Here is a 23,648-nt window from a genome sequence, read left to right as displayed (position 1 = left end):
GGATATGAGAGTTACAGTACGTATCTCCAGCTTTACACTACAGGCCACATTTACAGCCCAAGCCGAATACAAGCACATTCAAATTTCAAGCTTTGTTAAACTTTATCTTCAGGACAATCTTTTTAAATGAATGTGCTCTTAAGCACCGGCTTCATCAGCAATTTGGAGACTTTTACCAACATCTCTAGTTCACTTTGACCTGTAAAGATTCAGCCTGTTTAAACACAACTGTGAAATGAGTTTAGGTATGTCTGGATTTTAAAATTCCTGATTAATTTTAAAATGCAATTTATTCCTGTGATGGTAAAGCTGAATTTTCAGAATCATTACTCCAGTCTTCAGCGTCACATGATCCTTCAGAAATCATCTAATATACTGATTTGGTGCCCAAAAAACATTTCTTATTATTGTCAGTTGAATTTTGTGGAACTCATGATACTTTCCCCCCTGAGAAGTTTGAAATATAGATCTGTAATGTCACTTTTTGATCAATAAAAAATAAAATATTATTATTACTTTAATATTATTTCTATTTTTTATACAGTAACATTAAGCCTCTGATGGTTACTGCAAAGATTAACTTGTGCCTCGATTGGACTCGTTTATTAAATAACATAGTCACTTTTTATTTTATTTTTACATGATATTTTCTTTTTTTATCGCTGAGGTCACTCATAGACATTAATCACAAATATTGCCGTATAAACGTGTCTTGACTTCAGATATTCATTTACTCCTGTAGGCAGTACTATAAACAGGACAGTTTAAGAGTCGCACCTTATTAGTAGTTGTCAGTCCCAAACTCTGTCTGCGTGAACGTAGCCACAGAACCTCCATTAAGTGGAGGAAAGTTTGATGTTGAATGTCTCAGAACTAGCAGGTGTTTGTCATTGGCTGAGAACCAGCTGGGTCCATGAACTCTGCTGACTGGCTGTGTGTGAATGATTTAGGAACAGGCTATCTGTCTTGCCCCAGTATGCGGTGCATGCATACGTGTGTGTGTTTGGAATACAGAGTGAGAATTCATGGGCCTCTGAATGGAGGTTTGGCTCAGAGACTTCACTGTTGTATGTGACAGATGGTGGAAAACAGCAAGTGCTGAGGAGAGATATTCAAATCTGATCTTGGAGAATGTGAAGAGGGTTTCTGGCCAGAGCAAAGCCTCTTGCAGAGAGAGAGATTAAGAGCGGAAGGGGAAAAACTGAGGTGAGATCAGACAGAGGGTGAAGGCTTGATCAGATTTGAGGAGAAACCAAAATTGCTTTTTTTGTTTGTTTCTTTGTATCCATTCAGGATGTTCTGAAAGTAGGAATTCATTCTTTTGTCTTCTATTTTCACCTTAATAATTTGTCAAGCTGATTTTACGGTTAGCGGAATCTTTACATTAAAGCACTACCAAAAAACAAATGTATATGTGGTAAAACAAGTGGCGTAATTTTGTTTTAAAAAGTGGGTGGGGATGGGGGAGTAGCTATATAATGCTATATCAGATATGTACAATAACAATTGCAGAAAAAATAACATTACGATGATAGTTTCATCCTACATCTACTATATATTGTTAGTCACTAGATTCTTCACGTCAGTAAAGAAATACATATCTGCAATAAATATTCGTGTGCGCTAATGGTCTGGTGGTAGAACTTTTGTTGAAGGGATAGTTCACCCAAAAATGAAAATTCTGTCATTAATTACTCACCCTCATGTTGTTCCAAGACCATAAGACTTCCATTCATCTTCAGAACACCAATGAAGATCTTTTTGATGAAATCTGAGGACTTTCTGTCCCTCCATTGACAGCTACGCAACTGACACTTTGACGCTTCAAAAGTTCATAAAGAGATTGTAAAACTATGAATTTGGGGGGTTTAGTCAAAAATTTCTGAAGAGACATGATCACTTTATATGATGAACAGATTGAATTTAGGCATTTTATTATTTTATTAACATTCATCAACTCACATCAGTTGTGGTAAACGGAAGCTCAAGCATGTTTCTTGACGTGCGAGAACCAATAAGGTTCAGTCTCGTGTTACGCAGCACGTTTGAGCTTCCGCAAGAACCAATGAGGTTTGCTCAGGCTATATGTGAATAAAAGACTAAAGCGATCAAGTCTTTTCAGAAAATTTGGACTAAACCGCTCAATTCATATGGATTAGTTTTACCATCTCTTTATGAACTTTTTGAAGAGTCAAAGTGTCAGTTGCGTAGCTGTCAATGGAGGGACAGAAATTTCTCAGATATAATCAAAAAGATCTTCATTTGTGTTCCAAAGATGAACGAAAGACTGACGGGTTTGTAACAGCGGCAACAAACACAGCGTGATTTCAAAAGCAACACATTCCAGCGCCAGAACGCATCCTATTTAACAAACGAATGAAATTAATACTTGAGAGACATTTCATTTGTATTAGGTACATCAGTGCCGTGAAATATTTCAAAAAGTGGTGGGAACAATATCGACCCTGGCAAAAAGTGCTAAGAACATGTCCCACCCACAAATTACACCTATGCATAAAACTATTATTTTCAACCTTCATTCTGACCCTCCGTTTGAAATTATCAATTTTTTAAGGGGTGGCTCCTTTAAGGCTTGTCACTAATCGGCCACTGTTATGATTGGCTAACGCCATTGCATAGGAAATGGTATCAACGCCACTCACTATTGCACGTGAGTAAGTGTTTTGATAACATTATCCATTTCATTTACAGACAAAACATTATGAAATAGTTTCCTTCCGATTTGCATTTGCGATGTAGCTGCTGTTAGATCAAATACTGCTGACTGCTTCATCTGTCAACAAATGTTTCTTTGCAAACTCTCCATTGTTTACAAAGCAATCTGCTGTCAAATTCTCTGAACAAACATATAATCCTCAGACACCATCCAGGACGCCATTAAAAATGAACCATCCACTTGTTCCTGATGCTGCTGAAATCTGTACAGAGACTCAAACATGCTGCTTAAACAGGACGCGTCAAAGCAAACGTTCCTTTATGCTTCTATTACTATTTCATTTGTCCTCCTGTCAGCAGACTCAAGCTCGTGGAGTAAAGTGAACGGGCATCTATATACTGTATCTAGTGTAGTCAGCGACAGTGATTATAATGGGTTCTAGATTATAATATAGAGGGTAGAGGGCTATTCTTCAAATAGAACCGTTCTATTAGCTTTTGACGCAACGCTTGCTTCCAGTGGGCGGGGCCTGTGGTGAGATGATGTAAAACTATTCGTCTACTGTCAAAATTGCGATCATTTATTTATTTATTTTTACAGTGAAAAGAATCATAATGGAGAGTTAAAGAGTACAAAGTTTATAAAACTGAGAACAAATGGTATGTGTGTGTGTGTGTGTGTGTTTGAGAGAGAAAGATAGATAAGTAGGCTAAGTTTGGTGATGGTGGGCCACCTGGTCGGAGGCTGAAGAATGGAGCGAGTGGAGCAGACCTATGCCGTCTGTCTCCTAATAAACAGGCAGCAGATCCTGGGCCCCGGCCACCCAAACTGCTATCTCTCCCTCACCCCAGAGCCTAGCAGGGAGGCCAACGGCCACACGCCGGCTGACAGAAAGACAGAGAGAGCAAAGCCAGCGGGCCATATGTGTCTGGTTGTGAGAGGAACTCAAACCACAGACTGTCCAACTCTTCCTCATGGCAGAATTAATGGAGTGCTCTGCATTGAGAGGGGTGAGAAAGTCACAACTAAATGGTAAGTTGCCTTTGTGATGGATATGTGTAAAAGGTATTTTTCTTTCATTGAATGTACTGTACATTGTAGTTCAATTAACTTTTTCATTATAGTAAAGGTATCAGACTATTTACTCACGTAATATTTGGCTCTTTTGAGATATTCAGCTGTGCAATAGAAGTGGCAGCTCTCTTTTCTGCTAATTCCAAAGTCTACAGTGATTGATGCACATTTTATGTGTGTTTTTTTACACGGATATATTATATTTTAGGTGTGTTTTATGGAATCCCCTTTCCACGCTGGAGAAAAAAATTTAATAAATAAAACTAAGAAATATAAAGTTTAAAAACCACCCTGCAAAGCATGAGCAATAAAGTTGCAGCTGTGGTATATTGCAATTTAATTTTTTACTAATTTGTACTTTTTTTCAATTTACTAATTTCTTTTATTCTGAGGAAATGGCCTTCATACATTTCAAGTAAATATTGTGTGAAATGTTTATTTAATTTGTGCCCACTCTTTGCTATATTATATCACACATTTGTAATTAAAAATATATAAAGCAAATACATTTATACAACAAAATATCAAAGCAAGTGCCATTTATTTAAAATATATATATACAGCACAAGCACACTTTTTTCTGAAGGAATGTAGTGTAAACTGCATCATTTGTTTGCAAATGCCACTTAATTTGATATTTTTGTGAAAAAAAAAAAAAAAGTAAGCGTGACTTAAGTGTCCAAAATATATCAGTATTATATTAGTACGTTTCTACAATCTTTATATATTTGGCATTGACTAATGTATGAAGGATACCTGCTACAGGTGTGTTCATTTCAAGACATCTGTGTAGCTGTTGAATGCATTCATTTTCTGTTTCATGGTGAATGACGTGACTCCTCGTCTTTTGAGCAAATGTATGTCAGATTGTGAGAGTTTGCATTGCATAACATGCAAATTAGTCACATATGGCATGAAGCCAGATGTTTGAGGAAGATGGCAATCAAACTCAAGATGTGTGCATTACTCGTCTGCCATAGCAGATACCTCACAAGGTAAAGAAGTTATCAGCCCCATCAGTTACATTCAGTATCAGGTGCCTCAGATCTTCAGCCTTTGTTAGGAGACTGTGGGTAGTAGAGGAATTTTTAAAGAGGAGACCGGATGACTCATGATGCCGATTCTCTTCTTTCATGGGGCTTTTGCCTCATTAAATCCTTAACGGTGTGAAGAGAATTGGAACGACCGGATGGCTTTATCACACCCTCGCCTCGTCCCTTTCGCCCTTCAGCTCAGCATCAAGCCCTGCCCACCCCAAGGACATAGACCACCATTAAGCCCTGCCCACCCCACCGCCACAAGCCACAAACCGAGGCCAACCATCCATATGGTGAGTAAGAGCACCCACATCCATACTAATGGACTTTAATGAATCCTGCGCCACATTTTAACATAATAAATGCCCCAGCAGGCAAGCTAAAAGTGTTGTTTGTTGAATATGGCTGTACTTTTTGTTTCAAGGGTGATGGTTGAATTAAATATGTTTGCATACTTTTAGTTAAAGATGCACTCAAGTTTTCTTCGTGTGGTTTTGATTTTGGACTTTGTACTGAAACCTGATGGTGTGGATGCTTGAAGTGTATTCAGTAACTGCTTTATAACATAACCTGTTTGTTTATCTTGTTATTTGTTTCTTTTTCGACTATTTTAAGTTGGAATTTGAAATGAAGTTGCCGGGAAGTTTAATTGGAATTAAAATGATTTCAATTTGAATTTTGGGGAATTTAGTGTTCTTCCACGTTGGTTCAAACACCTGTTTGTTTATGTGCCAATAAGGACTTTAAAACCTTTATACTTGACATCTTTAACTTTCTGACTTTGTGAAGCCATCATTCAAAGTTTTCTAGTTAAAAATGACATTTCCATTGCAGTCAGTTTCTTTGGTTTTCAGTTCATTTTAATGCTACTTTCGAATTGTAATACTGCATCTTGTCTGCTACCTCAATTCAAATTCAATTTTTGTTTTCTGTTATTTTCTGCTTGTTTGGGCATTTTATTTTGTCCTTATAGAGTTATACTGTGTTGTTAGATTGTATTGTGTTTGTTATTATATTATTTTGCTTGTTCTTTTTAGATATACTTTCAGATGTACTTTAAAAAAATGAATGTACTTTAAAAAGAATTATATAACACTATTTATTATTGTCTTATGAATACCAGGACACAGGAGAAAACAGCTTTTTCGAGAAGACTAATTTGACTGGAGTCTTCCTCTCATGTGAGTGCACATCTTTTAATAAATTGTTCTTATAATTATATAATACAATTTCATATCATCATGTGGATGGTTTTTAAAGCAGAGATGCTTGTAGTATTTGAAAGAGAGAAAGCTAATTCTCCAGGAAGGACATAGGGGGCGCTGTGCTCTCATGTCTCACTACATCACATCTGTCTGTTTTGTATTACTGCCTGCGAGAGGATATGCTTAATGTAATAACCTACTGGAAGTTTCCGTGCCACTTTCTGAATTTCAACTTTTGTGCGAGTAATAACGCTGGCATTCACGCTGATTGCGATAACTGATCAAACTCTTATCAAAAAGCTGCAGCTCAAGTGACATTTGGTGCCTTCAGGTTCTTGAGAAAATGAAAGTTCCTGCAATCATTTCAAATATTACGGGAGTAAGTCGCTATTTGTTAAATCACCTTGTGTTATGTGAGGAGCAAACCTCTTTTCTTTTCTTTTCTTTTTTTGAACATGACATGGCAGCACACAGCTTTCAACACCTTATTTTATTGTCCCAACATTCAAAAGTACAAATAATTCAAACACAACAGTTTTATGAAAAAGAAAAAAACATTTACAGCAAGTATTTTTTTCCATATTTTGTTTCCAGTTTCAGAAATGACCTAAACTAGCAAGGATAACATGAAGTCATTCATCGCAGTAATTTGATTCATAATAAGAATAAGGATAATGAGAATAATATTAATCATAGTAACAATAATCAATAATCGATAGATAAGTAATAACGTAAGTAGGAGAGACCAGCTTGGTCCGGTGAACTTTTTTTTTTTCTTTTTTTTCATCTTTTTTCATCTTTAAAGATTTATAGATTTTTCAGATAGTAAACAAACACATTTCAGGAGAAAATGAATTATGACAAGAGCCTTGTTCCTCACTTTGCCTTCCCTCCTACACTACTGGCTGATGGGTTCCTATTGGCAGGCTGCCACTATAAGGCGCTACAGGGGGAGAGACACTGCGATATGGGCACGCACTATAGAGGCACGGCCCCGCATTTCCAACACCCCCGCAAACTCTCACGCGTCCTAGACGCTCTCCCGTGCAGTCATCCACGCTCAGACACGCGGAGGGTGGTGGTATTAACCAAAAGAGGAGGACGTAATGCAGGAAATTTGTTCGTACATCAGAACAACATTCTACTGGGGTCGTTGCATAATTCAAACTCCCAGCCGCAGCGGGGTTTGAGAAGGGCCGTGCCGCCGCCCCCTTAGAGACGGAGCAGAGGAGGATGGATGGCATTAAAGGTGGAGGAATGTAAGACTGCTCATGAACGTGACTTTGTTTTTTTGTTCTCCAGCATTCACACCGGTCTTAACAAGAGCCGAGCTCTCCATTCAGGAAGTTTACCTCTCAAAATAGACTATATCTTAGAAAATATATAACAGGTGTCATCTATCAAATATTATCTGCTATAGCTATTTTTGTTCAACCAGTACAATCAGAGTCAATGCTTTTTTTGTTTTTTTGTTTTTTGTTTTTTTGGAGTATCAATGTGGTTTAAATGAAGGTTACAGTTCAGATGAGTCGATGAATCATACTAAAACAATGGACACATATCACTCAATCAAATTAGGGCAGCAAAGCCTGACATGAACGTTGTCGAGATCCATGAGAAACTACATTTCAGACCCACATTTTTGCATAAAGTTTAATCACAAAGCAACGGTAGTGTGTGGAGGGAGGGCGGGAAGTGGCTTTTAAAACTACACAAACTTATCACAGGTTATATTGAACCAGAACAACTGTTATAACATTCTATTAAGACTAAACTTTATTGAAAAAGATTTAAAGATTTATGTTTAACAAGACAAGAAAAAAGCAATAGCAAATTGAACTATCGGCTAGGTTATGCATAGCGAGTAACTGTTTCTATTAATAAGGGAAGAGCCTCACCAACCCTCTTGACATTTTTTTAGTTTTTGACTTTTAAATTTTTTATATTGTAATTTTGATATATTGGTACAAAGCACAAACGTACTAAAATTTCTCAGTGCACAGGACTAATGGAAGAGCGTCTCCCCTAGTCATTTGTTCCCTTTAGCTCAGAAAGACCCCCCCCCCTCCCTGTACCAGAATCACGCAAAAACACAGACAACATAAGAAAGGAACAAGTAAATAAATAAATAATCGAGATAAATAAATAATTTAATGAGACAATCAATCAATCGATCAATAAATAAATACAGATTTTTCTCAAGAAGCTTTTTGTTCGATTTCTTTTGCTGCGGCGGTAAATCAAATAAATCGATCCAATTTTTCAGTACTTTTTTTGCGTTTTTTCTTTATCTTCACAAGCGACATGACAACATATTAAACAGGATTCCTCACAAGTTTTTCTAAGTAACTGAACCATCACTTCATAAAGTTTTCATATGAAAAAAGACAATCCCAAACGAAAAACAGTGACAACTCAGATAGATATAGATATTGGAACAGAAAATGTTGACTATATATCATCTATTTGTACACAACAAAGAAAGACACAGTCGTAATAGATCCTTTGAGGAAACAAATACTAGACTAACAGAACTAGCTAATTATCGCTGAATTTCGACAAACGCTGTACACTCAGCAAATAACCTAGAAGGAAGCAAGCCAAAGGAACGACGTCGTCAAGGCCCGAATTTGTTTATCTGGGGTTTCTCCAGACCATACGCCGGCCAACGACGACGATTTCGAAAGAATAAACGCCAACGAAAGAAGAAAAACAGCAGCTTAATATAATGCCAACATCGAAGTTTTCTTTTTTTTCTCTCTAAACAACACGAAGAACAACAAAGTTGGATATTTAAGATATGTGAACCATGTAATATAGCACCTACTGTTGATCGCTAAAGGAAGTACATCTCGAATGCGTTATCACAAAATCATAGCGAATTAAACATAACCATGTATATGTCGTCCGAATGGAGAAAGAAGTGTGTGTGTATCTTTATTACTTATATCCCAAAGACGGATGGTCTAAAGTAAATGAGTGGACGATGGGTGGCCTTGCTTTGGGCTCTTGACTGTGAAGATGTGGTCGGCCTGGGAAGACCCCTCTCCCTCTCCTATTGGGTATCGCTGTTGAATAATTACTGCTATGAAAAATTACCTGCCTGAATTTGCATCCCTTGATAAATTCTTCCATCTACAAAATTCTTCCATCGCCAATCCGGTTCTCCTCGAAAAACAAACAACCTTGGATCCTAAAAAGTACCACGGCAGAACGAACAAGACAAGGTGGCACCTGACCCCTCCCCCCGTCCCTAATTAGCCAGTCAAAATATTTTTCTCTTTTTTCAAATCCAGATTCTTGTAAAAATTCTTCAATAATTATTTTAATCATTATTTATAAAAATAGATCTTCTTTCTCTTTATTTTTTCATTTTTTCTAAACGCATTTTCAAGCAAAGAGACTTTCTCTTTGGCAACAGTGTGTGTGTAGTTTTTTTTTTTGACGCAACGTGTCATCAGGAGCGCTAGCCCATCCCTTCCCTCGCCCCTTCCCCCTGAATCCCCTGTGAGGACAGACGTGTGTTTTGTTTGCAGTACAAAACCAAAACTATGCTAGAAACATCTTCTGCATTAGAGAAAAGGGATGGCCTCATCCCTGTCAATTCATTGGGGTTCTCTAACAATTTACACCAAAACAAATGAATGAATGATCACCGATTTTTTTTCTTCTTCTTTTTTTAAAAAGAGCCCCCTCCCGTTCTCTTACCAGGGAGGTGTTTTTCTAACGACAGTGGATCCGGATTTAAAAAAGAAAGAAAAAATCCTGAATCGACACCAAGAGAGTTCGATCTAAAGAAGGACATTTTCTTCTTCAAAATAAGGGCGGTCTGGTTTTGCTACTGTTTACAGAGAAAAAAAAAAGAAAAAAGTAAAGACAACCACGAGAACTCAAAAAGATATACAACAGAATCCCTGTACCACTTCCAGGGTCTCCAAATAATGAATATTCTCAATTTGTCATTTTGTAATACTTAGGCAACATTGGCTTATAGGTCCAAAGTTATATTATAAGCCATATCCAGTTCTTTTTTTGTGGGTTTGTTGGTTGGGTGTGTTCCTGTTTTGAGTAGCTGAGTGGGCAGAGGTGGGTTTTTAGTATAAGAGGAGCTGTAAGGAGCTACACAAGTGATGAGAGGGGAGTTCAGGACTTGTGGGTCTTGTTGGTCTTGAAAGACACTTGCAAGACACGGTCACCCAACCGATACCCATTCAGACTGGCGATGGCCATGGCCGCTTCGTCGTAGTTTGTCATGGTGACGAAACCGAACCCCTTGCACTTGTTGGTGTTGAAGTCGCGGATCACCTTGACGTTGTTGACGGCACCGAACGGTCCGAAGAGCTGCCACAGGACGCTCTCGTCCGAGTCCGGGGACAGGTTGTAGACGAAGATGCACCAGCCCGTTCCTGTGTGACCGGGGATATTCATCCCTACTAGACTGGTCATGCTATCGATGGTGATGGGGGAGAACCTGCGGGACAAAAGAGAGAGAGTGAGGAAGATGCGTAAGTCACGCTGCCACTAGCCAAACTTCAAACTGATTCTTCAAGGGTTACGCTAGCAATTTTAGCAATCTATCACTTTGGAGTCTAAATATCTGCTCCTCTTTTTTTCAGGCGGAAGGCAACCGGAGAGGTTTTTGAATGCAGACTGAATAGGCTGCGCTCCGGTGCCGGCTGCGGGGGGCCACGCAAAAGTGCCAGGATGCAGAGCTCTTCCTGCGCGGATCTATTGGGGAACTAAATTACAGGAACTCTGCACATTAATACCTTCGAAATTCATCAGAGATTTCACATGCAACCGAGTAAATCTGCTCTCATTCTCCTTGTAATCTTTCCATTCTTCCTTTTTTTTCCCTCTCTCATGATACAGAGATTTGAATGCTCAGTTGATTTCACTTAATTGCCTTTCCGCTTAAAGGAAATTTCCACTTTAAATAAAAGGTAAATTGGATAAAAGGTTCATTTTGTGTGCCACCTCTCAAGGAATGACTATAGGCATTATTGGGTGTGCTTTAATTGAGATTTCCGCTTTGCTGCCGCCGCTGCCGTCGTCTTCGAATCCGAAAGGTTTGGGGAGGGGGATAGGAAGCTGCCAGCGAGCAGAAAATGGAAGCGGTGCTTTTCAGCCAGCTAGCACTGGGGAACAGAGTGTATTCCACCCACACCCTCTGCCGCTCCGCAGTGTGTGACTGTGATCGATAGCATTGCACGGACTACAGGGCCGGCCAATTCCCTGCTTCTTGTTCTGCCAAGAATTACTCAGACGTTTCATCTGCGTTTTAGCCTGTTCGTCCTGGCAGAGTCAATACATCTGTCTCCCTCTTTCGCTTTTGTGTCCTGTCGCTTGCGTCTCATTATGTTAATGAAGGGTATAATGGTAAGTCGGCTCACTTTGCACCGTGTGACAAGCAACCATCTCATGACTTCAATTACGCTGGTATTTCTGTGTAAATAATGAATCCGGTGCCATTATTCATCGAATATAGCTTCCTGGTAATTTGGATGCCAGTCATCTGTGGGCAAGCGGGTGAGGGTTGGACTAGCGTATTGCTGACACAAAGGTGTCTGGTGACTACTAGGGCAGGGCCGAGAGCTGTCTGTTGGTCGAACTAAGACGAACAGTTGGACGAGGAGTTGCATAGCAACAAGCGACTGACCTAGAGCCATCCCACCCTTCCAAGCTGCCCACCTTCACCTAGTGATGCTCACTTCTTCAGACTGGGCTTTGTTCGTTAATTACCTTCTACAGCAAGCTACAGTATGTGAGCACGACGCCTCCCCTAAATTTTCCCTCTCTCGAGGCAGACGGGCTTATTTGACAGCTGATCGCACCGAGTGTAAATAAAAAGGAATCTTTCGTCTCGTCATTTGTTTTGAAAGGTGCTGTTGCCTCTTTTGCATATCCTGTTTTATTGTTGCACTTCCTGTTACTTGTCAGATTTTCTTTTTTAAAAGCATGTTTTCTTTTTTATAACAATCGTTAGAATGATTCATTCTGATCAGCCAGCGCTGAAACACAACAGACTTTTCTAGAAAAAGAAGAAATCTAGTAAATACGGAGCCTTTAGTCTTTACAGAGAGCTATCTTTAAAAAAAAAGAAAGAAAGAAACTTGCACAATGCACAACCTTTCATGCCACTCCCTCCATCTTAGCCTTAAGTCTTTGGTGTTCGAGGGACATCAAAGTGTTTCAATAGATACTAAAATATGCAACAAAATGTCATAAGCACTAAAACATGTTCAAAAGAAGCCTTTTCACTACATCCACAGCAGCACAAAGCAAAAAGAACATGAGCAAACCCAACTGATCAGAGGCTCCTAAACCTGCAGTGAAACACTACATTTCCTGCAGGGATCCAGGTGAGCTGTCACCCCCTCCGTCTCGCTCTAGACCAGCTCAATCCAACAATTAAAACAAAGAAGAAAGACGAAAAGTATAAGAGCCTTCTATCTCTCATGACTTTTAGCTGTTAGACTTAATGCATTGGGAATATACATAATTTTGTCCAATTGTTGGCAGTGTGTAACCCTGAGCTGGACGGAGGTACGGCTTCAGCCCCTGAATCCTGTGGAAGCCACGCCTCAAAACAGGAGCTACACACAATAAAACACAAAATACCAAAACGGAACTCATAAAAAATTCATGATCAAACACTACAAATTATAAAAGATACTTACACTTACTTTTAAGGGCTACTGACTGGTAGATTGAAATCAAAAATAAAAAGGAGGTAAAGCAAAAGAACTAAAGGGAAAGGAAAAACCTTGAACTGAACTGAATGCATGTGATTTTCAAAAAGAAGGGAAAAAACAGGATAGAAATCATACTGTCAACATGGACATCTGGCATTCGGTGAAGTTTTAATTACCTCTTAACGCCATAGGCCATATTAAGCAAATTGTCCAGCCTGTAAAGAGAAGGAGGGTTCTGGGGTTAATGCCAGGCAGATGGTTGACTCACTCAGTGGAACTAATGCTACATCCCTGCCTCACTGAAGGAAGACGCCCATCTAGCGATGGGCCATTACACTGTGCTGCCCCATCAGGCATCTCACAGAGTCAATCATACATCCAAAGAGCAGCAGACTTGCAGCAGCACTAATGCTAACAGGAGGCCACTTGAATGCCCACCCTTTTAGGAGTGCTGTTTAGTTTAACAGTGCTGCAGTCCTGAAATATTAGTCACTACATCATTTATCTGTATTGTATACTGCATCATAACGTATACAAAATGTCATAGGTTGACTTGCATGCACTAATTAAGAACAATGAAGATTTTTTTTTTTTTTTTTAACAATGTGGGGAGGGGAGCTGAATTATAATAAATGATTTTTTAATGTACTGCCATTTATTTGTGTGTGTGTGTATATTTTGTAATATGATATGATATGATATGAACTTAATGCTTTGGGTATATATCTAATTTTGTTTTGTTGGCAGCAAATAATCAGGAGCTGGACTGAGGTACAGCTTCAGCCCCTGAATCCTGTGGAAGCCACACCTCAAAAACAGGAGCGTAAATTTATTCAGGTAAATTGGGCCATATGTTATTGTTTTCATTTCACTCACTCACAAACTCTCTCTCTCTCTCTCTCTCTCACACACACACACGTTGGGTTTTCATGTTTTATAGGGACATACATTTTCCAAAAAACATCACTTTGTATGATTTGTATGCTGTTTTCCTCATTTGGACTAAAACAATATGGGATGGGGGTTAATTATAATGATAATATTTTTTTCTAATTATATATTATGTTTAATTATATATTACAATTAAACATAATTGTAATATAGAAATTTGTACTTTTCTAAATATGGTTTTAATGACTTTTGTCATTGAAAAGAATGTCTATATTTTGATTCTATATTGCAATGCTGTAATGTATTTTTATAGTGACATTTAAAGAATGATTTAGAGGAATATGAGCAAATTGAAAAACTCAAAAACTCAAAAGAGAAATAAATCAATCATACAAACAGATATTATACAGATAATATAAAATGATATATTAAAAATGAATCTTAGTGTCAAAACACGTGCAGATAATATGCTAGTGTTATGGATGAAATTGGTCTGGGGCCATCTTTCAGCTATCTAAAAACTTTAATATAAAATGACATTTCAATGAAGTTGGAGGCAGGATGTAATGCCGCATTAACTGGGAGTGCCCTTTCTTCCTCTTGCTGTCACTTTCTTTTGCGGTCTCTCTATTAGCCCCAGTGACCCACCGGGCCGGTATATTACGTTTTCCTTCCCTGTCAGTCATTCTCATTTTGGGCTCCTGTCTGTTTGCCTACTCTGCGACCTCCGTCCCTCACTCGGCTCGGCCCTGTCTCATTTCCTATTAAAGCTGTAGCAAGATGGCTGGCAAGGCTAATTACTGCTTTCTCACATTTCAAACTGAAGTTCTTCAGACAAACACACACGTACACATGCTCCCCCTCCTTCTCCGTGGTGGGTCAACAGTTGGTGACTCTGCCTTCTGTGAACTTGGAGAAAAAACGCAGCCAAACTAAAGGGAGGACATTCAGTGTATCGAGTCATTAAGATGCCAATTAGCCAATTAGGGAGGCAGGTTGCTTTGTGGGTAAATGAGTTAATTGGAGAGAGAGGGCTCTGAGGTGCAAGAGCAGGCGATGTGTTAGATATATGCAAGAGTGTCTCAATCCGGCTCGGTCCGTCCTACAGCTTTTCACACTTCCTCTCCAAACACACACACAACACAATGAAGCCTTTGTAAGGCCGACTAATACATGCAAATGGGACTCATCCTTTTCAGATCTCTTCAATAATAAGTGCTTGTGATGTATAAAGAATTAATCTCTGATTTCTGTCATCAGTATTGCTGTGCAGTGCTAATTGCTTGATGAGTCCTGTTTGTCTAAACAAAAGATCTCTTGCTTTATAGCAAACATCACACTGACAGTTCGTGCATCTAGAGGAGATAGACTGTAACTCATACAGAGTATTTTATATTTGTCATAAAATTGAATTATTAAATGTTTTCAATGGTTCTCTTGAGCTGCACACTTCATCTTCCATTCATATGATTGTGAACGTAAAAGTTTGCTATTTAACTTTTTGGTGAACTCTGACCTGCAAATTTGTATAGTGAAAAGGTGTTTGACCAAAAGAAGCTATAAACGTCTCAAATTAAAAAACCTTTTCACTTACTATAAATAACACCACAGACACAGTTTAACCACCATGGGAAAATCTCAGAGTTAAACTGGGAGTTGTGAAAAATATGATACATATGATACATAAGGAGAGTTTTGCCAGATGAGAAGTTTATCTATGTATCATCTTTTTACTCTTTTAATTCATTTTATAACTGTATCATATATCTCTTTTAATTTTCCTTGCTTTTATTTTGTGATTATTTTAATTCCTTTGAAATAAAGCACTTTGAATTGGCATAGTGTATGAAATGTGCTCTATAAATAAACTTGCCTTGTCTTACTATAAAAAATACCAATGTATGTAATAATAACAGTAATCTATACATAATTACATGCAACTAACCCTAAACCAAACCCTATTCCTAACCCTACCCTATAATAAGTACATGTAGTTAATTAAAATTACTCAGTAAGCTACTTAATTGTATAATTACACTGTAACAAGGACACCTTAAAATAAAGTGTAACCAAGAAATCTTTTGTAGCATTATAAATGTCTTTACTGTAACTTTTGATTAATTGAATGCATCCCTGCTGGAAAAAAACCTACTGACATGTGTATATAATAATCCTTTAAATAATCTATTATTTTTTTCTAGTACAGGAGCCCTGAAACATGACATCAAATCCTGTTGCCCATATTCAAACTAAGTTTACATGTTTAGTCTAGTGTGATGCACCTATAAACAGTGGTTCCAAAACACATGTTGTAGATTGCATTGAAAAAACTAGTTTATGTAACCATATACTATAGCTTACGACCTAGATATGCGTCAATCTGCTTCTATTTTTGGAAAAATAAATAATTTTTGTCCTAAAAGCACCAATTAGCTAAATGGCTAAAGCTAACACTATTGATACTACATTCAATGTCAGCTTGATTGTGAGTTAATATCCGCTGCTTTTAAGCAGTAAACTTTCACTGCAAGATGGCCTCATCTGTTTTGGCAGGCTTCACCAGCTCGAAGCTCATAAGACGTGACTCATAGTTAATGTGAATTAGCCTCTGAGGAAAGGAGATCTTAAGCAAAGACCTAGCAAGTCAACGGCTGGATCAAAAGGTGTTGTTATTGTTGCCTGTGACTAACTATGTGTGTAGTGAGGAGGTACGGCAGAGAAAATTTACTTCACATCGCCTTTAAAAAGGTTGAGAAGCGCTGCCCAAAGCTGTAAAGGTGTTAGCTGCCAGAGTGAAGTTATTGCTGGCCTGCTGAAGTGAAATGAAAGGAACAGATGTGAAATGAAAGAAGGGGAGGATGGCAGATGAGAAAAAGAAATCAGAGGGACATTGTGAACGACAGAACCCCACTGTCTCTTATCAGTCCTTTGCTTCTGTTTCTTTTCTGAATTTCATTTTGTTTCTGCAGATTTTTTGGAGCAGCTATTCCTTGGTGGTGACGTGACACATTCAACTTCAGCTCTACAGGTAACAGTTTCATAATCCAGACACCTATTTTGCTTTTCTGTTCCACCAATTTTGAAAGAAAGTTACGAAAGAACCAGATTGTTATTGCAGGCTGACTGTATTTACCTGAACCTCTGCGCTTGGTGGTGGAGGGGTCCTGGGTAGCGCCGGTTGGGGGATTGGTACAGCTGCGACAGTAACGCCTGGCTGGTCTTCTGGCTGGGGTTGTTGGCAAACTTCACTGTAATGGGCTCGGCGGCACCTGAGGGCTTCTGTCCATTCAGACCCTTGATGGCTTCCTCCGCTTCTATCCTCTTATCAAAGCGAATAAAGCCCACACCCCGCGAGCCACCTGTGGGGCCAGCACACCAGAAACAACACACCATACATTTACTGGCTTTATCCGGCCTGCAACAGTAACATAGACCTTGTAAATCTAGATTTTTTCATTAAAAAAAGAAAAAATTGATGTACCTTGTTATATTATCTAAACTACAGAAAACTAGTTAATACTGATGTGACAGTGTTTCTAATACAATGGCAGAAGGAGTGATGGCAAATTTGACCTCTCTCTCTTCTGACCAGTGTAATCAATCTCTATCCTCTTTTGGAAAGTTCTAAAAAGTTCATCATTGATGTTTTCTTTTTTCTACTGGGACAAATAGGAATGCAAAAATTAAATTGTTCTTTATAGTTCCGTTAATCACAACAGAAGTTTAGCCAACTATGACGACTTCCGCTTCTGAGAACCCCGGAAATGTGGCACACACTTCCTGACTCGCACACCTTAGTTCAGAATGATTCATTTCTATATTTAGATATTGTCATTTGTCGACGGCGAATCATTTTCAGAGATATGCAGCCTGTGTGACGGATCCTATTGCTGGTGTCACATTATGCAAATGAGGCGAGATGGAACAGGGAGATTCTATTGGCCGGCCAGCATTCCAGTGCTGTCAGGCAGACGTGTAATTTGTTTTCTTTTCTTCATGAGAGGATGACGATATTGTGTGGAGAGACTGTCGCCCGCTGGTGTGGAAATTGAGCGTGTGTGTGCGACGGCCTCACGCTGTGTGGTTTGCGCCAGCTGACGGCCACACGCCGCCTCATGGTATGCAGCTTGTCCGCGACATTTCCATGGTTTCCAAGGCGATGGTTTTGACCGCTACCTGAAAGTAACATTTAAAAGAGCCTGGCTTACTGGGAGGTCTTTTGTTGGGTTGGTTTTTAATGAGACGATCCTTCTGCTCTGGGGAGGTGCGTGTGGAGACGACTTGCCAAGAGGGCAATTTGCATAATACAACGAACGCGTATTTGTGTGTGTCTGCGCTCTGCTTTCTATATTGTCAGTTCGTTCTCCTCTCACTCTCTCAGCTGTCATCCGCTAGTATTGATGTTTTCTGTTGGGCTGCCTGATTGTCTATTCAAATCAGTGTCTTTTGATACGTTCCATTCTGCAAACAAATATTTGCACACAATCTTTTCAATGCAGTGAGCTTTCATTCAGACTGCGGCTGCATTACTCTCTTTCCCTCGCAGCATGAGTCATTCCTGACAGCTTTTCACTTTCCCCTCTCCCTTCCAAAAATGTACTCTCTTTAATTAGACCGTCAGAAGTAAAGGCTTGAGGAAGGAAAAGCATGCATTATTCCAGAGAGTTTAGGTTGCACGGTTAGCTTCGTGCTCACCATGGAGTGATGTTGAGGTCAAAGCAGAATCCTTCGAAAGTGGAGCAGACAGAGGAAACTGGGAATGACACCTCCTCTCTCTGTTCCTCTCTCTGTCTAGAAGATATTTGACATGCAACAGCTCAAGTATCTAAAAATACAAGAGATTACACATTCCGTTTCATAACATTTTTATCCAAAACTAGACGACTTTTTGTTTCTGTCTGTCAGTTTAATTGTGCAGGAATGAACTGATGGATCTGACATAAACTATATGCTATCCGTGCTTTTGCTTGTTTAGATTGTACACAAACACCGTCTGAGACCGAAAATGGGGAGAGGGAGGCATCAAGACATCCTGTCTATACTATATTGCCTTAAATGCTTTTGAAGGCAGCAGAGATTTATCTTTCACATATCTCACAACGCGCGGTTTGACAGTTTGTGGAATAAATAAAAATGACAGTGATTTTCTTTTTCTTCAGGATATGCCTACTTTTCTTCCTAGAAATAAGTATTGTGGTCACTAAATACATGCTTTAAAGCTCTCTTGAATTTGTTTTTAGCTCATTAGAAATGATGTTATGGTGCCTTGGTGAAATCGTCATACACGAATCACTGCCTGTCATTGCCATACACAAAACCAGAGGTAAAAGGTCAAGCCCTTCCAGACCTATTATATGGCTATATTTGGAAAATCATTCAAGCATGCTACTTTATTTCTATTCTTTATATACTATGCACAGTATGTCAGTTTTCTGTGTGCTTGGAATACCCTAATGATTTATCAAAATATGCAGTACAGTGCGTGGAGTACTGTATCCCACAATGCAATGCTGTCTTGACTTCCATTGCATTGCGATGAATGATCCAGAAGTAATTAAAGAAAATATAGTTTCTATACAAAATTTAATAAAAAATGGCAAGTAACTATTTTCATTTCCATGCTGGACACCAATCACACACAATGTAATGAGGTTATGCAACAACAAAGTACCATGTTGGAATGTTTATCATTAAATCATGCCTACTATTTTTTCTAGATTTTTTCTACTAGATTTTCTAATAGAAATTGTAATTAATTTCATTATATTAATGCATTATATTTAATAAATTAACTTTAATGGGCAAGCACCCTATTCATCCACCACGAATACTTCTTTTCCCAGAATACATTACACATTTAGAATTTATTTCAGTTGCAATTCATGCAATTCTTCCTGTTATTCCAATTCAAATTTCAGATGTGGCACATTCAATTTAAATTCCAACTCATTCATTGAAAGGGAGCCAATTCTTAAATTCAGAATTTTGTACAACTCTGCGTAACATTATGAATGATGGGAATGATGGCTATTAAACAGCAAATTAATGTTGTAAATGTAATGTTGTCCCTTTGTCCTCTGTAAGTCTGTTTTGTATCATACCTTAAAAAACAGTGTAGGGCCGTAGGGCAGGTAATCTGTAGTATGATTCAATCCAGAGGGTTTCAGCACTGTGCTCTAACACAACTATAATGAAATCGTGATGGGATCTCAGTTTCCTCGGGTAGAAATAGTGCTGACCAATGTCATTCAGGCTGCAAACAGCTGACGATCTATCAGATGCCCGCAGAATCGCTAAAATTGCGGTTCCAGAAAATAAAATAGCAATTTAACAGTTAAAAAATGCAAATGGGAGCCTTAATGTTGACTGTGCTTTACTTTTTTCTTTTTCTCTCGCTTCTCTGACATTACCATAATGAGCCTGCAGCCGTTTCTATAACAGGCTGCCTAAACAAAGCGAGCGGCCGGGCTAAAACCGGAGACACTGGCACTGCTAGCTCCTTTTTAGCGCTTATCATGAACCGAACAGAGTTACAGCTACAATGTGCCGGTTAACAGCACTATTCTACCCAGTAATCAGTCCTACCTTACGTAACTTTCTACCTGTACTTATCTCAGCTCAGCACACATGAAGCCGGAGAATGCTGAGTTTAATAATAACCGTGACACACAGAGCGAGCGCACAAGAAACAGTGGCAGGAGACCGCTATAGCCGGCCTGACAAAGCGCTTTCCACTGCACGCCCACTGTTCTGGTCCTCGACACTTACTGCGTTCAGGAGAGAGAGAGAGAGAGAGAGAGAGTCCTCTGGGGAAAAAGAGAAAGCTCAGAAAAGCTTGGCTGTTAATGAAAGCCTTCTCTCCTCTGTCTGAACATAAGCACCTCTCCGTTGTCTCTCAATCTTTCACTTTTAAGTGGTTGTGCCAACTGTATGGAACATTTATTAAACTAGTGCGCTAAATATATTATGAGGGAAAAAAGCGTACACCTCTTCGCCGTAGCCTCTGCCTAATCAGAGAAAGGAGAGCAGCATCCTCGTTTTATGTAACTTTTAGATGCTGCCGCTACAGATGGTGTTTGAAAAGGCTCAGTAAAGGAAGTCTTTGAAGACTCTCTCAGCACTTTGCCTGTTTCTGCCGGCTCACGGCTATAAATCCATCTGTTTGTCCTTGTGTGTTTAGAGGCCAAGGCAGCGGTGTCACGGCATTCTTTGCGATGTCTGGTGGAGCATCTCAATTCATTGTATACATCGCAGATCCTTTGTGTTCTACAGGCCTTGATTTGGACATTCGTCGTGCAACATTGGCTCAAATGCACATGGACGTCGTGCTTCTAACCGTTCCTTACATCATGCTATAGCTAATGGAATTCAAGTCATGGCAAAATATCAATGAGCGTGAAAAGAAAAGGAGACAGAAGAGGAGAAAGCGTAGCATTTTAAAAGAGGGATTTCCACAAGTAGCTCAGTCAAGGCAGTCGCTTTTCACTTAAGAGGCGCAGCTTGTAGGAGCCGCCGTTTTGGATCAATTGTATTTGCTCTCATTGATGGGACATGTATTGACTGCAAGGCTCTGCGGAGCCCCTCTGAATATTTGACTATTGATCAAAAATCCAAACCTATCATACTTCACTTAGGTTACATGCTATGTGTAAGTACTCATGGCATGGATTCAGTCAAATGCTCTGAAGCTTTTTCAAATCCCTGTAATTTAGTCACGTTTTACCAACAGACACACCCTAGGGAACAAGTTATATAAACAAGACATGTGGGAAGAGGACTTCCACAGCAATACATTATCCTCTCTGTGAGGGTGAGCAGAGAAAATACTTTCCTAATTGTTACCAAGAAACATTTGACAAGGATGTATGATGTATTATTATTTCAGAAAGGCAAAGCCACTGTTAGTTTACCATGCCATATGTGTTTGTTTTTATTAATGACTTTCTGTGTTAATTCACGATATTGTATTTTTCTTGATACTGAGAGGAATATGACAGAATTAGATTTGCCTTCAAAAGCATGTGGCAGATGTTGATTTGATTTTTGAAAATGTGTGTGTGCATGAACAATCTTTATTGACATTATGCTAGCTTTTATGTATGTATATTTATTATATATTACACATATATATATAATATACATGTGTATATATCCCAAAGCGTAAGTAGGCACAACAGTAACAATTCTTGGTTTATTTCAAGTCGGACAAAACCAAAAGTAAAGCGTTTCAGTCATAATTGAGTCATTAATTCAATAACTGGCATGACTTAATTTAGTTTTAGAGTAGTTTTGGACTACGCTGTGATTCATTTTAGATGCATTTAAAATGATTGTCTCATAAGATTCATTCATTCGCCATGCTGTAAATGCGTGTTTGACAAGAAACGTGTTTAGGGAACCATTTTTTATGAAATCACTATTTTGCAATTCTGTGTGGTGATGCTAATGTGGGGCAGTGTTGCTATTGTTGTATGTGAAAAAATGTAATGTCCGCATTTGCCCGCACTTGTGGGCATTTGCCTGAAGAAGATCCAGCAGGGTCGAAACGTTGCCTTATATTAAATATGGGAGTTTAAAGCAGTGTTGCGGACATTACATTTTTTCACTTTAGTAAGTTCCTTTTGTCCTGCACCTGCCAGAAGGTGGGATGTGCACACAATTACTTTTTTTAAAATGTTGTTGTATGTACCACAAATGGCTTGCATTGATGTTTCAATGATTGTACTTTTAGATTCTGTCAGAAAAACGGTGGCCCATGTAACCGGTGAGTTAATCTGAATTGTCAACATTCATGTGAGATTTAATGAAACTATTAACTGCTTTTGAGTAACAATCCCTTTTTGACTTCAATACTTGTTATTGACAAATGCAGAATCCCTGTTTGGCTTTCAAGGCTTTTCAGAAGGATTGTAATATTTGCTAATGTCTCTTTTTTGCAGCCCTCCGATCAGTAGCTTCAAATCACTTAATCACTAGCAACTCCAGTTTAATTAATCATTAAGCTCCCTCATGCGGACCCTTTTCTCCCGGGGAGCCTTCATAGGGCCAGAGGAAGGATCTGTGTCAAGGGAGGAAGGCCTGTGTGTGTGTGTGTGTGTGTGTGTGTGTGGCCATGCAGTGTTCCTCAGCAGTTCTTCCGAAAGGGTTCTGCACCACTAGAACGTGGAGTACATTTTCCTGTGCCTTATGCGATATTGTTTGCATGGAAAGTGCCGATATGAATTATGCAGTTGGAAAAATATTGAATGTGTAAGAAATTCAGCTCCATGACCATTTATATCCAAGTTGATTTATTCATGATGCTGGAGGAAGGATAGGCCAAGGAGATGGCTGGATGCTTTAAAATACACTCATCAGTCATTCCATGTCATTCGATCATTCTTAAGATTAGGATGCTTGGTCATGATCAAATGCAAACAACCAACCAACCTGCACATAAATGTACACACAGAAGATGGCTACAAAATTTAGTTTTTTTGTGTAGTACATGTTAAGTGCATTTACATGCACTTTAGAAGGTCTATTTCAGTCGGACTGAAGCAAAAAGTCTGTGCTAAAATTGCACTAGTCTATTTTTTTTTTTGGTGAATTCAGACTAGATAATGGCACCTTAGTCTGGTTTACTCTAGCATGGCCTTATATAATATAGAGCCAACAAATTACTCAAAGTAATGCAGAATTCCTTATATTTTGGCTTTATTTGTACTGAATGTATTCAAGAGGCTTTAAAAATAAAATCTTATAGTAGATTGGAGATTATTTTATGTGATTTAAGAGGTTTTTTGTTTGTTTGTTAGTATGCTACAGGGTGAGAGAAAAGCGGCCCCACTGATACCTGTGACCTGGTCGACGAGAATGCGGGAGGTGATTATCCGTCCGTACTGAGAGAAAAGCTGTTCCAGCTCCTTCTGGGTCATGGTTTTGGGCAGCCCACTCACGTACAGATTGGCGTCACGGATAGAAGCTGAGCTGGGCCGTGCATATGACACCTGTAAGACAAAAAATACTTTGAGAATTCATTGCGGTTATGGAACTATATTGGTTTATGTGGTCATTCGAACTCCACTTA

The 23,648-nt window shown here is 38.9% G+C and overlaps 1 protein-coding gene across 15 annotated transcripts in view; it reads right to left on the bottom strand.

Annotated features, from left to right (window-relative positions):
- Positions 1–9,540: 9,540 nt before the first annotated feature.
- elavl4 (ELAV like neuron-specific RNA binding protein 4) overlaps positions 9,541–23,648 on the bottom strand; it is a 72,678-nt gene continuing 58,570 nt past the window's right edge. For 8 of the 15 annotated variants that reach the window (XM_079897326.1, XM_079897330.1, XM_079897333.1 and 5 more), the window contains 4 exons: positions 23,416–23,568; positions 16,713–16,948; positions 12,865–12,903; positions 9,541–10,464 (listed from right to left, as the gene is read on the bottom strand). In XM_079897326.1, the coding sequence (XP_079753452.1) occupies positions 10,137–10,464; positions 12,865–12,903; positions 16,713–16,948; positions 23,416–23,568 (756 nt within the window). In that variant the 3' untranslated portion in view covers positions 9,541–10,136. Of the gene's footprint in view, positions 10,465–12,864; positions 12,904–16,712; positions 16,949–23,414; positions 23,569–23,648 lie in introns of all 15 variants that reach the window. The other 7 variants (XM_079897334.1, XM_079897327.1, XM_079897324.1 and 4 more) reach the window with 3 other exon arrangements.

This window comes from Squalius cephalus, assembly GCF_949319135.1.
Source record: "Squalius cephalus genome assembly, chromosome: 16".
NCBI classification, from domain to species: Eukaryota; Metazoa; Chordata; class Actinopteri; order Cypriniformes; family Leuciscidae; genus Squalius; species Squalius cephalus.
The sequence above is the reverse complement of the archived record's forward strand: the minus strand, read 5'-3'. Positions and strand labels throughout refer to the sequence as shown.